The 14733-nt window shown below is 59.4% G+C and overlaps 1 protein-coding gene across 1 annotated transcript; it reads left to right on the forward strand.

Moving 5' to 3' along the window:
- The first annotated feature begins 784 nt into the window (after positions 1 to 784).
- On the forward strand, positions 785 to 12795 carry RASD2 (RASD family member 2). The gene is made up of 3 exons (XM_037068235.1): positions 785 to 1175; positions 7192 to 7471; positions 10449 to 12795. The coding sequence occupies exons 2-3, from the start codon at positions 7201 to 7203 to the stop codon at positions 10976 to 10978; spliced, it is 801 nt and encodes a 266-aa protein (XP_036924130.1). The 5' UTR covers positions 785 to 1175; positions 7192 to 7200; the 3' UTR covers positions 10979 to 12795.
- Positions 12796 to 14733: the final 1938 nt, after the last annotated feature.

Genomic DNA, 14733 nt, shown 5'->3' on the forward strand with positions numbered 1-14733 from the left:
CGGTCACAGTCCCACGCGCCCTGGCACGCGGAGCACCAGACTGCGGAGCCCGGGTGGTAGCGGGCGGGGTGGTAGGGGCGGGACTAGGCAGCGGGACCCACCACCCATTGGCTGAGCGCAGTGCCGGGGGCGGGGCGCCGGGAGAAGGCGGGTGAGCAGGCTCCCAGAGGCGGAGGCTTGCGCGGGGCTGTTGGACCCTCGGCTCAGAGCTGCAGAGTGGGTGGGTGGGCGCCGCGCGACGGGTCATCTAGGGACTCTCGCAGGGATTGCAGAGGGCGCCTAGACTGCTGCCGCTGGGACCGCCCTCAGGACCCTGGGTTCTGACCACTTTTCTGAGGGACTGTTGACCTTGCTCCGTGGGGCATTAGCCTTAGGGACAGGAAGGAGGGAGGAGCCGGGAGCCCTGCAGACAGAAAGTTCGCCCGCTCTGGGGGCCACAGGAGGTGAAGCGGGAGGAGGAGCCGGTTTAGGCGAACTCAGAGCTGCGAAACCTTGGGGCGGCGTTCAAGGCCCCCTCCCACACGCGTGCGGAACTCAGCGCCTTCCTCCTCCTTCAGCCGCCGGCATCGCCTCTCAGGGGTTCAGAAAGGAGTCCTGCCTCCCGCGCCGGGAAAGCTGCAGAGCGGCGGACAGCCGAGGAGGCCAAGGCCGAGCTGGGCAGCTCTCCACCCTGAGTGACCCCCTTTGGAGTGGGCCAGGACGAGTGTGCCCACCCACGCGTGCACCCGGAGCTACCTCCAAAAGGTCCTCTGGGCATCTCTAAGGACTCCTTTTAAATCCCAGAGTCTCCTCTACCGCTCTCCCCCCAGCCCGGATCCCCAGGCGGGGACCCCGGGATCCAACGTTCCCAAGCCTCCGGGCACCTGGCTCAGCAGGAGTCCCCCGGGTCGGGGCAGGGCAGGGCCGGCGGCGACGAGCCGGAGCCCGCCCAGCGCCCGGGCCCCGCCGAGCCCTCGGAACCCACCCATGGGACACCAGCACCCCGCACCCCCTCGCCTGGCTGCGCCCAGCCTGGCGCTCAGAGCAGCACAGAGGAGGAGCCCCGCGCAGTGACCCCGGGGCCGCCGCAATCCCTGGAAGGATCCGGGGCCGGGGAGGCAAGCTGTTCCCCGCACCTTCAGGCGCTTCCAGGCAGCCCTCCGAGCCGAACCAGAGGCCCAGTGCGCCATTCCCAGGTAGGAGGAGACACCTTACAGAAATGCAGAAATGGGGAGCTGGGCGGGGTGAGGAGCCAGGGGAAGAGGGTTGAGAATGGTCGGAAGAAGACTAGGTGAAGCTTTACATGACTACCATAGTAAAGCTGATCCAGCTCCTAGCATGTGTCAAGTCCATTGGGCAACTCTGCATATTTAGAGAGAATTTAGTTGAGCACCTATTATGTGTCAGGGTGGGTGTGAGGCCCTTTACTCGTACCAGGTAAGAAAGACTTATTGAACTTCTACTCTTACTGGTTGGGTGCGAGGAGCTTCCATTTGAGAGCCCATTGAAGTATGAGGAAACTGAGTCTCAGGGAGGAAGAAGTACTTACCTTCCCCAAACACTCCCACCGCCCTTCCTGAGCCAGCTGCTGCCTACACACTGGGAAGGGGGTAAGAGCTGGGATGTGGCCAGCTGGTGCCCAGTGCCCCCCAGCCCCAATGAGGACCTCCTCTGAGGAGGGAGGATTCAGGAACACCTTCCTTGTCCGGAGTTCCTCCAGCTTTTTCTGGGTGTTTCCTGAGTGACTCCTGCCCAGGATGCGTGTCCTGTCCTCAGCTAGCCAGGGGGACCCCCGAGTGCCTCTGAGGGGCTCCCTCTGACCTCTCCTCCCATCGCCCCCAGCCCTGAGAAGAGGATGGAGGATGCTGTCCAGGACCTTATGGGGCATAGGAGACCGGGTTGGGAAGGGCAGCCAGCTCAGGAGCCCATGATTCAGGCTTCCCCTGGCACCAGAGAGACAAGATGGGTCCCCCAAAACCTCTGCCTGTACTCCAGTCCTGCCCTACCTGGATGCTCCAAGAAGCCCCCCGACTGCCAAGAAGCGCCACAAAGCAAGGGGCCCACTTGCTGGGTGACAGGAGCTGTATCGGCCTTTTGGCTTCTCACTGGCCTCACTGGCCTCTCAGGGCCCCAGTCCGGGTTTGTTTCTGCCATATCCCTCCGAGGAAGGACCAGCCCCACCGGGCCAGGCCATTCACCCAGGGTCGCTGAGCTGGTGGGAGGCAGAGCAGGTCTGCTGACAGCTGCTGCCAACCTGCTCTCCACCATCCTGAGCCGACAAGGGGGGAGGTTGGCTTTGCAAAGCCTTCAGGACTCATCTCAGTGTGGGCATGGAGGTCAGTCTATTTGTGTGTGTCCAGAGAGGCTGGGGAGTGCCGAAGTGGAAGAGCCCGGGGGCTGGGGTGGGAGGAGGTGTGGGGGACAGTGCAGTGTCACTGCTCTGGGGTGGAGGTCGCATCCAGACTCTTGTTCTCCTGCTGTCCTTGCTCAGCTGACCTCTCCACCTTCCAGACAGGCCCTGGGGAGGGGCTCAGGGAAGAAGAGGGGGACTGCAGAGATGCATTCGCTGGGAGCTGCTGAGCAGAGTTTGGGGGAGAGCCCTGGGCAGGCTGCCCGCACCCAGCTGCCTGTAAGGAGAGAGCGGGAGTGAGAATAAAATAGGGTCATTTCCCTGCCTGACTCCAGCTGAGGCTTCAGGGAGTCAGACACTATTTTGAAAGACTCTGGTTGTGGCCTGGAGGTGGGTCTTCACAGAGGTAAGAGCCCAGGCTTCCGAGCCAACAGCCTGAGTTTAATCCTGGCCCGGCCAGCTATCTGTGTGAACCCAGGCAAGTGACACCAGTGTCCCTATCGGTCCAGTGGGTCCATGGTGTCCCCCTCTTCACAGGGCTGTTGTGAAGTCATTGGAATTAGGCACAGAGTACCCAGCGTGATGGAAGCCTGCCTGGCTGGGGTGACTGTTCCCCCAGAATGACCCCATCCCATCTCAGCTCCAGGCCCTTCTGCCTCCCAGGGGCCCTTAGAATGGCCCCAGGTGGGCAGAACCTTCATTGGGAACTGGTGCTGCTGCCAGCTCCCATTAACTACCAGGGTGGCACTCCAAACTCGAAAAGAACCCTTTGAATCCCAGCCCTTGTCTGCTTCTCACTGTGTAGAGTCAGCTGGGCTAAAGATAGGGAAGAGCAGGGAATGGAGGAGGAGAGAAGCTGTGCCCAAAGCGCCTCCTCTGGGGGCAGAGAAGGGAAGAGAGGTGTGGGTGTGGCAGGCGGGGCCCACAGAGGTGCTGTCACCTGGCGTCCAGGTGTCTGGTGCTTCACCGAGTCCCACGTGGCAGAGGCCATATGAAGACTCACATTCTTCTCTCAAAGAGGAAAGCTGCAGATCTTTTTCCCTCCTTTTCCTCTCTCTGACTCCCTGCCTCCTTTCTGTGCCTTAGTCCATTTGTTCAGTCACTGATACTAGCATGTTTATACCAGGAGCCCTGGGGGAGAGGTTGGGGCAGGCAGGGATGGAGATAAACACTGTCCCTAAGGGCTGCTGGCCTCCTTCCTTCTTGGTTTAGACAGAGGTGACCACCAGCAGAGGCAAGCTCCCTGCAGAAGGACTTGGGGAGGGGGACGTCCTGGTGTGGGGCCTGTCCCTCCCCCATCTCTGCTGAAGGCCCAGGCCGGCTCTCCCAGGCCCAGAGGAGACTGAGAGGGTGAGAAGGGTTCGCCACTGTTGGTCTTGCACCCCCACTGCCCACCTGTGAGTGTGCCTGGGGCACTGAGACCCTCCACATCACAGCCCCTGAGCCTGTCAGGCAGGGTGGGGCTGGAGGGAGAAGTCCCCAGGAGGAGGCTTCAGGTGAGCTCTAGAGGCAGAGGCATTTGCTTCATCCATTCATGGGTCACTTACCGAGCGCCTGCTGTGTGCATGGTGCCCAAATCCCACAGGGTACATTGAAAGGTGGCTTCAGACATGACCTGGGTGAGTGACGTGAGAGGCTTGGGCTCTCACTGTCCGGGCTCCCATATTAAACTCATGCACCAGTCACGTAGCTTTTAAGCACCAGGGGCCTTATTTGTGAAACGAGGAAGATAATGTACAGGGAGGCGGTGAGGAGACTCTATGGCACAGGGCGGACTGCCCACCGGCCCCTCCTCTCCTGGGTATGGGCTGTGTGATCGCGAGCAAGTCACTAAACTTCTCTGTGCTTTGATTTCTCCATCCGTGAATTGGGAAAACTCCACCTGCCTTCTGGGATGCCTGAGGGGTGAAGGGGGTTATTATGTGTTCAGCACTTAGAACGTTCTGACATATGTTAACTGCAAAATAAATGTCAGCGGTTACTATTCTATACTTAGCACAGTGCTGGGCACACGGCAGGGGCTTGGCTCATGGTGATCATTATCCTGGCGGCAGGGCCGGGGTCACAGTGTGCCAAGCAAGCTCATTGTGTGAGTCTCTTTGTAACTCACTCACTGACATCATCTTGGAATTGGCCGGCGGCAGTATGCACGTCTCAGGAATTGACAAGTGCTACCAATAAGAGCTTTTTAGAAAGGTACCTTCGAGAGCCGGTTTCTTGCCCAGCAGCCCCTGGTTGGGCAGGTGGGCAGGACACGTGTTGGGAGACCCACACGGGCGCTGTCTCCACCTCCAGTCTCTCGGCACCGAGGCAGATCCGTCAGCATGACTGTGGAGAGAGCCTTGGGGTGAATGGGCTGTCCGGGGTCGGGGGGTGTCGGAGCTAGCACATTCGGCCCTCTGTGCCTTTTCCGAGCAGAGGACCTGCACAAAGACAGCCCCCATTTTCCCACCCCTACACCACGATTTGTGGTAGCCCCCAGGGGTCGGTATTCCAGCAGGCCCAACTGTATCCATTTCTAGCTCCTCTTCTCTAGAGAGGGGAGGGATTTCTGCTGCTGTGGGTGGGGGTCCGAGGGGCCTTCAGAGAGGAGGGGGTGTTGAGCCAGACCCTGAAACATAAAGGGAAGAGGGTCTTCAGGGGAGGGACTAGCCTGAACTAAGGATCGGAGACAGAGCTCAGACCAATGGAGGGACGGGGGGCCTGAGTGCCGGGGCGATTCTGCTGGGTGTGGACAAGGGAGGGCAGGGTGTCCGGGCTGTGAGGGGCCTTTCAGGTGGGGCTGATGGCCACAGCCCCTGTAGGGTCACTTATGTCCACTGGGGGTTGGGGCTTGGGTCCATTCCAGCCTCTTTCTACAGGGCCAGGAGGCTCCCTCAGAAAGTTCTGGGTACGTCCGACCTGTGAAGCCTTGGCGTCACGAGGGAGTTGTTCGCGGGCCATTTCTCCGACACCGTGCCCCCCTCGTCTGGGTCTCTGGGCCTCCCGAGGTGGCAAACTTCCAGGGCCTGGGGGGCAAACTCTACCGGGCAGCCCCAGGCTCGGGCCTGGAGGAGGCTGTCTGGACGGGCCTTCCCCTTCCTCTGGGCGGGCTGCCGGGCCGCAGCACCCCCGCCCCGCCGCCGTGCCCACAGCTGCTCTCGCGCCCGCCCCGTGTTGTGTGCAGGCGTCACGGCTCTGGGAAGCCAGCCTCTGGAGGGGTCAGGGAGAGAGTGGCCTCTAAGAAGAGTTCTTTTTGTTTTTTTTAAGAAGTTTTGAAGTGTAACGCGAAATTTAAAAAAATACAAATAGGAAGAAGCCCACTTTCTTTAATGCGTAAAAACGTATGCCTAGAAACAAAAGCAAATTAAACATTATCGCATATGTCACACCACTGTCTAGTTCTTCATGTCAACTTGACTGTTCAAACAATAGAAAGCAGGTGGCAACTGAGGGTTTGGGAGAGAGAAAACACAAAAGCCCTTCTATACCTCGTTTATTCTGTAGTGGGCAGAGCTGTGCCCACAGAGACGGCTTCTTCCCCCACTCCCCACCCCCCCCACCCGTGCTGGTGTTCAACTGCGTATCAGGCTGAACCTGCTCCAAAGCTGGGAGACCAGGAATGAGGGGCCCGTATCCTGCTTCATGTCAGACAGTTCGCGCAATGGCGCGGTCAGCAGCTCGTCACTTTAGGGGCAGCGAACGAGGCTTTCTCTGGGAGTTGAACCATAAACAACAGCAACTGCTGCTCCTTCCGTTCTGTCGTATGTGCGGGAGGTTCAAAATGTGGTCCCCACCAGGGACTGGTGTCGTCATCCGGTCTTGCAGGGCTCTCCCTTGACGACCTAGGGTCTCTGTCATTAAGCAATTCCGTCCTTCCGCGTCATCTTCTCTGGGGTTGAGGTCACCAGCAGGGAGTGTGGAGACAGTTGTTCCCACTGCGGCAGTGGCACGTGGTATTCAGGCACAACCGGGGCCCCTTCTGCAGTCCCCCTCATTCCGATTTTACCAAATGCCTCCCCCCTGCGTTGAAGTCTGGCTGCAGCGGAGCTGCTCTTTTCATGGAGGGGCTCTCTGGTGCCGAAGGTGTGACTGGCGGGAGGGAGCAGGCCGACTGTGCGCTCCGAGGGGGGGGCGTGGGCTGCTGGTGGTACTTGTCAGACTGGTGGAGCCCCGGTGGCACCATTTAAGAGTTGACACTTCTAAGGGTCCAAGCAAGAAGTGAGTCTGTTCCTCAAAGTTTTGTAGCTCTAACTATCTGACCCTGACTCAAAATAGGTCCTCGGAGTTCTTTGTGATCTACTGTTTGATCCTTGTTGCCTGACTATGATTAATGAGCTTTACCTGCATTCCTGTGCAAAACGAACCCAGTAAAAGCCCACTGAAAAAAAAGCTTTTGGCCCTTCTTTTCTGAGAGATCAGCCACCTTTCCTCCCTCGCTCCCCCCCTGCCCCCCCCCCCGCCAAGAAAAAAGATTGACACTTCGGAGATCTGGCCAGGCAGGGAGCCCTTTAGAGCGGCCCTTCGAGATGAGCCATTTTATAGATGAGAAAAGTGGCCCCTGGGGAAGTTAGGCTACTTGCCCCAAAGCAACAGTGAGCTAGTGATAAAGCGAGGCTTCAAGCCCTGGCAGTCCCGTGCTGGAATACTTAAGGGGGTGAATGAGTGAGTGAGTGAGTGAGTGGAAGCATGAAGGAGGAAAGACACAAGGGCACGAAGGGATGAATGGGCAGAACTCCAAAGCCCCTGGTCCACCGTCCCCATTTTACAGAGAGAAATGTGAGACCCCGCCAGGAGCCAGGCAGAGGGGGCCAGCACCTCCAGCAGGGGGCCACAGGGCTGCCTCGGGCCTCCTGACGCCTGCTCCCCACTCTCTGTCTCAGCCCCGAGCCATGATGAAGACCTTGTCCAGCGGGAACTGCACGTTCAGCGTGCCCGCCAAGAACTCGTACCGCATGGTGGTGCTGGGCGCCTCTCGGGTGGGCAAGAGCTCCATCGTCTCTCGCTTCCTCAACGGCCGCTTCGAGGACCAGTACACGCCCACGATCGAGGACTTCCACCGGAAGGTCTACAACATCCGAGGCGACATGTACCAGCTGGACATCCTGGACACGTCCGGCAACCACCCCTTCCCCGCCATGCGCAGGCTGTCCATCCTCACAGGTGGGTGCCTGGGGTGGAGACCGGGCAGCGGGGCCCCTGCCCACGCTGGGGGCTCGGTAATAATTGCAGTAATGGTGATGGCGTTAACTGACCCTTACCAAGAGCTGTGTGTCTGGACGCAGCCGTAGAGCTTGGCACTGGTTTCTTTACTCCTCACAACTAACCAGGGAGACGGGCGTTTGCCCCCCTTTTACAGGTGGGGAAGCTGAGGCCCAGAGAGCTGAAGTCACTCTGGTGGCAACACAGTTGGTAAATGGAAGTCTGTCTCCTGCTTTGCCACTAGGCTGTCCTGCGGCCTCTGGCCCTGCTGGGAGTGGTGGGAGGCAGAGGGAGACGGCCGGTGGGTCGGGGACGATGAGGGCAAGTGCAGATGTGGGGCCGGGCCGTCCTCTGTGTGTCTCGGGCAGTTTCGGGTGGTAGCTCGGAGGGCATGTCTAGAAACCGGGCTGCCAGGGTCCAAATCCTGGTTCCCCTGCTTCCTGGTTTGGTCCCGGACACAGGCTTACCTCTCTGTGCCCTGGCTTTCTCGCCTGCTTGTTGGTCACACAGCAGCCATCCCAGAGGTCACCGTGAGAACTAAATGAGTTAGTGTATGAGCAGTGCTGGGTGAGCGGGTCGTGAGTGCTCAGTAAAGACTAGTCCTAAATTAAGGCCGCATTTATAGTGTGCCTGCCTCGAGCTCCGCAGGCTCGCATCCCGAGCCATGCCCCCCCTTACTGGGCAGCGATGAAGCCGGGGACTGAGCACATAATCCGTCCTCCAGTCACTGTGAAAACCCCCAAATCAGACACTTCTGCACCAAGAAAACCTGCCATGCTGTCCCCCCCCCAGTATCCCAGTCAAGCCCCCTCTTGGGCAGCCTTGGCAAACAGCCTCCTCCTGAGACTCCTTACTGACCGCTGGGCACAGATCGAACTCAGACCCCCTCAGCCCACGTTTGGGAGAAGCAGTGTGTGGATAGAGGTGCCCTGGGTGGGCTTGGGCACGGCTCCCGGCCCCCATCGCGTGGCCTAGACCTGGGACCAGAGGTCTGAATCCCAGTCTTGCCAGCGGCCCAGTGGGCATAACAGAGCTTCCTCTAGGGGCGGCTGAGAGCGCTGGAGGGAGGCACGGGCATGGGGGGCACGTCCAGCACACAGTGAATATGGCAGGAATGCCAGCTCTCTGGGAGGGGCCTGGGGGCCCCTCCATGCCAATGAGGCTAATGCCAGAGGGAAGGGGAGGGACCCCATGCACATTTTCAAGATATAGTTTAATACACAAATAATACACAACACACCCTCCTTTAAACACATAGACAAGGCTGAAAAGCCCCCTGACACATGTGCCCCCCAGGCTCTGCCCCCTCCTGGAAGTGGCCACCCCATCAGCCTGGTGCGCACCCTTCTGGCCCTCCCCACTGAGCACACCGACATTCATATTGGCGTCCTCACAGAAGAGTCTTTTTTTCTGTCTCTCTCTTGTGCATATACCATTCCGAGCACATCTGTCTGCTGCTTGCTTTTCCACTCACCAACCCATACCTCATTTTCCAACGTGGTGCTGGTGCACGGGGTACTCTGAGACCGTCAATTCCGCCACCACCCATTCCCTCCAGCTGCCAGCCCTGCTGGCTGACTCTGCAGCTTGGCACCGCAGTAGTGCATTTGAATATGTCAAGGCTGCTGAACCCTCCGGGCCCAGGATCAGCCTAATGGAACGGGTCTGGCAGCCCAAGTGGATCTGGATGCCAGGCTGGTGCTGCCCACACCGTCTTTCATCCTGTCCCATCCCGTCCCGCCCACTCAGCCACTTTCACGGACACCCACCGTGTGCTGGGCACCGAGAGGCGAGGAGGAGAGGACGACAAAGTCCCCTCTGCTCCAGAGCTCACTGTTCAGAGCACACCTCTGGCCGGAACACAGTTCCGCATGTGGCATGTGCGGTTATGGGGACAGCTGTGCTCTGGGGTCACGTGGGCCAGTTGCTGACGCCTCTGAGCCTCAGTTTCCTTGTCTGTAAAACAGGGATCTTGACATCTCGCCAAAGCGAGGAAGGTCTTCTGAGCACGAGACTGTGATCACTGTAGTAAGGTTGTAGCAAACTGGGGGGAAGGCACCGGCCCTCTCCGCCACCCCTGCGTCCTCTACATCGTCCCTGCTTCGGATTCAAAGGCCTTGGGAGATGCAGCGAGCAAACTAGGGAGAGTGTGGGCCTTGCAGGCCAGCGTTCGCTTATCCTTTGGAGATTTATTTAAGAAGCAGAAGGCACCTACTGTGTGCTGGGCACTGGCTAAGTGAGGGCAGACGTGGGCCCACATCTTGCATCCGGGCCACATTGGAGCTGTGTGACCTGGGACAGTTGCTCCCCGTTTCCAAGTTGCAGTTTCCTCTCCTTGGCCATGAAGATAAAGAAACCTCACACAGGTTTTGTAGAGTCAGGGAAAAAATGGGCAGGAAGTGTGTGACCCCCGCAGGCTCCAGCAGGGGCTTGTTCTCAGTATCATTGCTGATACCTAAGGCCACTGACCAGCGACACTGCCGTCACTATCTCCTGTGGCACTCAAGGTCACCCCACAAGGCAGTGTTTCATCCACATGGGACTGATGGGGACATGAGGTCGAGAGACTGAGAGAGGCTGCTGTGTGGCCCGCTAAAGGCCACATGGTAAGTGGAGGAGGCAAGATGTACACCTAAGCCACCCGTTGCCAACAGCCTGGGTGGGGTCCTGCCCAGCATCCGGTGTGAGATTCCAGGCCCTGGGGATGTGCCCCAAACAGGCTGGACAGGACCCCTCCTGTCATGGAGATGGCATTTATTATTCTTCCAACGCTGCCTCCACAAGTTCAAAGTCACACCAGCCCTGCAGGGAAGTGTAGGCTGAGGTAGCTGTGTCCCAACCAGGTTCTGCCACAGATAAGCTGTGTGGCCTCGTGGGGAGGGGGGCTGGCAGGAGCCGCCCTCGAACTCACCGCCGGCGGTTTCTCTCCACCACACAGGCGACGTCTTCATCCTGGTGTTCAGCCTGGACAACCGCGAGTCCTTCGACGAGGTCAAGCGCCTGCAGAAGCAGATCCTGGAGGTCAAGTCCTGTCTGAAGAACAAGACGAAGGAGGCGGCGGATCTGCCCATGGTCATCTGCGGCAACAAGAACGACCACAGCGAGCTCTGCCGCCAGGTGCCCACCACCGAGGCCGAGCTGCTGGTGTCGGGCGACGAGAACTGCGCCTACTTCGAGGTGTCGGCCAAGAAGAACACCAACGTGGACGAGATGTTCTACGTGCTCTTCAGCATGGCCAAGCTGCCGCACGAGATGAGCCCCGCCCTGCACCGCAAGATCTCTGTGCAGTACGGCGACACCTTCCACCCCAGACCCTTCTGCATGCGCCGTGTAAAGGAGACAGATGCCTATGGCATGGTCTCGCCCTTCGCCCGCCGCCCCAGCGTCAACAGTGACCTCAAGTACATCAAGGCCAAGGTCCTTCGGGAGGGCCAGGCCCGGGAGCGGGACAAATGCACCATCCAGTGAGCGGGAGGGACGCTGGGGTGGGGCTGGGGCAGTGCCTTACAGGAGGTGGCCCCAGGTGCCCGCATCCCCCCCTGAGAACTCAGTGGCAGTCGTGTTGGAAGAGGTCTGGCACCAGCATGGAGCGCCCGGGCCGTGAACCTCTCTCTACCTTCTCTGGCCTTCCTGCCACTTCCCTCCGATTCCATGGCTCCCTGTGGTTCCAGCTCTTCCGTGTGGGGATGGCTCTCCGCAGAGCAGGAGATGAGGTTGGGAGACACCTGGACTCCTTAGAGGACCCAGGGCAGAGCCTCCTGTCCTTGGGTTGTAAGAAGCACTGATGCCACAGGGGACAGGACGCCTATGGTGACAGGATGAAAGCAGCACCCGTGGCTGGGTGGGAGGGTGCTCTGCTGTCCTGGTGTGAGACCCAGCTTGGTTTAGGTGGCAGCTAGGAGACTGCCCCCCACCCCAGATACTGCCAGTGTGGAGACTTGCCCTCTGGCTCAGCTATTTCGACCCCTGACCGCCCCACCCCATGTCGGCCCCTGAGTGTCCCTTACATCAAGCCAGGAGCATCTGTGCGTTTAAAGGGGGAGCAGCTACATCTCCTGGGCCACATCCAGCTCCAGGACCACCTTCCTGGTCCGCCTCCTCTCCCAGGTCCCTCCCGTCTGCTGGTTGTGCTGTGCTGTTACAGCCATTCTCATGCCGTGTGTAGCTGTAGTGTAGACTGGGAATCCTCGTACTGTAAAGCCTAGCAACCCCTCCTTGGCCAGGCCCCTCCCAGGTCAGAGCCCCCCCCTCCCCTGCTCCCCAGTGGGGCTCCTGCCCGGCCTGTCTGCAGCTGGACACTGCCCTCCATGCTGAACTTCACAGCTTACACTCCCACAGGTAGGGCAGGCTGCCAGGGTCACCGCTGCCCCAGCCCCGCCTGCCCCCACTGCGGCTCAGTCAGGACAGAGCTCCGCCTGGAGCCAGGCTCTTCTCGACTGTGCTTGTTCCTCAAGCATTTATTGAGCACCTGCTGGGTGCCGAGTCCCCTGTGTGCAGGGAAAGCACGAGGGTGAGCGGTACACTTTACAACCCCAAGGCCAGGGCCTTCCCCAGGCCTGGCTTCCTCCCCTTCACCCAGTTGGCCTCCGCCCACCCCACTGTCTCTCTGTCTGCTGCACACACAGCTGTTGGGAGGCTTGGAGGAACAGCCTGGGGCGGGAGCTGAGCCTGAGCGAGGTCGGGAGGGCTGCTCCGGGTGGTGTTTTCTCGTGCCTGCCTGGGATTGGGCTGTACGGGGTACCGGGCCTGGCAGGATTTGAACCTCTAGACCAAAGGCTCTTGTCATCAGCTCTTAGCAAACACATTTTGTATTTTAATCTCCGGAAACACATTGATGTTTAGGGCCATAAGGAACCTTAGTGGTCACCTAGTGACTCTTTCCAAGGCCCAGAGAGGGTAAGTCAGTTGCCCCAGGTCACACAGCAAGTGTACGAGTGGCAGAAGCAGGGCTAGGACTGGGCGCTTGGCACACACCGTGGCGTGCATCCTTTCTTCATGCTGCCCCTGAGGGCTGCTGTAGATTCTGTGTACGTTGTGCCCATGTATGGAATGTGCACACATGTGAACACACAGACACACAGGGCCTGGCCCCAGCTCTGCTCACCCTACACTTACTTCCCCAGCCCCTGCTGCTCAGGGCAGCAGTCCTGACCCTGCTTCTGTGCCCCCACCCAGCCCCACCTGGACCCTCTAAGCAGATCAGGTACCTTGGCCAGGATGGGTGTGTGGCCTGGTCTCACCCAGATCTCTGTGAGCATTCTCAATTAAAATGGGTTTGTTTCTAAGCTGTGTCCTTGACCCTGTGTCTTTTCTGTGTTTCCAAGGGGAGAGGGTGCCTCTTCCCCAACCAAAGCTGGCCTTCTCCCCGCCCCCAAGTGGCCCTGCCTGGGGCTCTTGCTTTGAATGCCAGTTGGAGTCACTCTTAGAAGTGAAGTATGTGGGGGAGGCGGTGGAAGAAAGCCCCCACCCTCTGGGCCCTGTGGGTGTGGGTGCTGTGTGTCTGTGACCCTCTGGGGTGGCCAGGTTGGACAGGGGAGGCGCCCTGGGGACCAGCAGCCCTGTGGAGTCACCCTATGTCTGAGTTCTGTGTGGCTCCTGTAGAGCATCGATTTCACCCCCAGGGACATTTGCCAATGTCTAGAAATACTCTTGATTGTCAAAACTGGGTGGGTGGGAGGGCATTAGGGACGCTGACCACCCTCCAGTGGCCAGGGCAGCCCTACTGTAAAGAGCCACCCTGCTCTGAAGGGTGGCAGTGGGCGACCTCCTCACTTGGACAGTCAGCCCCTGGGCATGGCACCACCCTGGTCTGCGTGTGGTTGACAACCACGTAGAACTTTCTGGATGCTCCTTCCTAGCACTGGGCGCGCAGCATGGTGGCCCTCCTGGGAAATGAGGAGGGGCATGGGTGCCGTGGCTGGTGGTGGGAGAGAGTGGTCTCGTCTCTCTACGGCCCCAAATGTGCCGCCTTGGGCAGAGGCTGTCCCTGCGCAGAGGGGAGGGAAGGGCACCTGCTGCCGGTGTTCCTCGCCCCCTCTCCCGCCCTCTGCAGATCTGCTCCAGTAGAAACACGCCCCTCGTGTTTGTCTGTCTGCAACATCGTGCTGGGGACGGCACAGCGGAGGAAGTGGCAGATGGGCGACTCCAAACCAGAGGCCGTTGAGCTCCCTGTGGTGAGGAAGGGATTTACATCCGGGAGATGGAGATGGGTCCACTGACCAATCAGCAAAGGCCACAAATGCTTAGGTGCAAAGCCAGAGGTGGAGGTCAGATCGGGCCTTGCACCGACAGGCTCAGAGAGAAGCAGGACAGGTGCCTGCGTGCCAGGGGCTCACGATTCAGCCGGAGAAACCCCTGCCTGCATATTCACCAAGCAAGGTGAGGCCCCTTACCCTTACCGGTGGAGGCAAAACCAGGTGAACCTGGGATAGGAGGGAGCCAGGAAGAGCTCCCAACCTCTGCCTACCTGGTGGGGGAGGGGAGCCCAGCTCCTTTCTCTGCTCACTGGGAGGCCCGCCCCCCGCCTTTTGCCCACACAAGCCAGAGCAGGTCAGTGTGGGAGGCAAGTCTCTGTGACGCTTTCCCAGACCTGGGTTTTGTGAACGTGTAACCTGGTAGCAGACACTCCCGCTGCACCACGCAGGTCAGCGCTGCAGCACAGGACGGGCTACACGGGGAGGCAGCGGGCGCACCAGAGGGAGCCTCCCACACGCCTCGGGCCCAGCCCAGCTCCTCCATGTGTGCGGTGAGGAAGGCGAGTCCTCTCCCAGGCTCCAGGTGGTCCGGCTCTAAACGGGAGGTGGGGGCCAGCCCCTTGCAGCCCTGTGTTGTCTGCAGGAGAATTAATATTCCTATTACATAACCCACAACATTCTGATCATTTCTAAACAGAACACGCTGGCTCCGGCCCCACCCCCTGCAGCCCACAGACTCGCCTGGAGTGGGCTAACCAGCACAGGGCTTTGGAAGAGGAGGAAGACTTCCTCGACAAACCTCTTCTTAGCCCAGGGACGGAGGGTGGAATAAGATGGTAGGGAAATGCCCCTCACGGGAGACCCTTCAGAGACAAGCACATCATAGCCAGTTTTCATTCCTGACCTTAGGAAGGGAATGTTGAGAATTTGATTTCAGAGAATTCTGCGCTGTGAATTCTAAGTACTTGTTCTGTTCCGCCTCCCTGAACCTGTCACTTAGTCAAAAGAAAAACTTCAGTCTGCGTCATA

Source organism: Sturnira hondurensis, unplaced genomic scaffold (assembly GCF_014824575.4).
Source record: "Sturnira hondurensis isolate 20B ecotype Veracruz unplaced genomic scaffold, ASM1482457v3 Scaffold0017436, whole genome shotgun sequence".
NCBI lineage: Eukaryota > Metazoa > Chordata > Mammalia > Chiroptera > Phyllostomidae > Sturnira > Sturnira hondurensis.

What these genes read in the sequence shown, in the direction of transcription:
- RASD2 (XM_037068235.1), top strand. Translation starts at nt 7,201, where the DNA reads ATGATGAAGACCTTGTCCAGCGGGAACTGCACGTTCAGCGTGCCCGCC. An exon ending in CAGGCTGTCCATCCTCACAG is followed by an intron (nt 7,472 to 10,448) that starts GTGGGTGCCTGG and finishes TCCACCACACAG; the next exon opens with GCGACGTCTTCATCCTGGTG.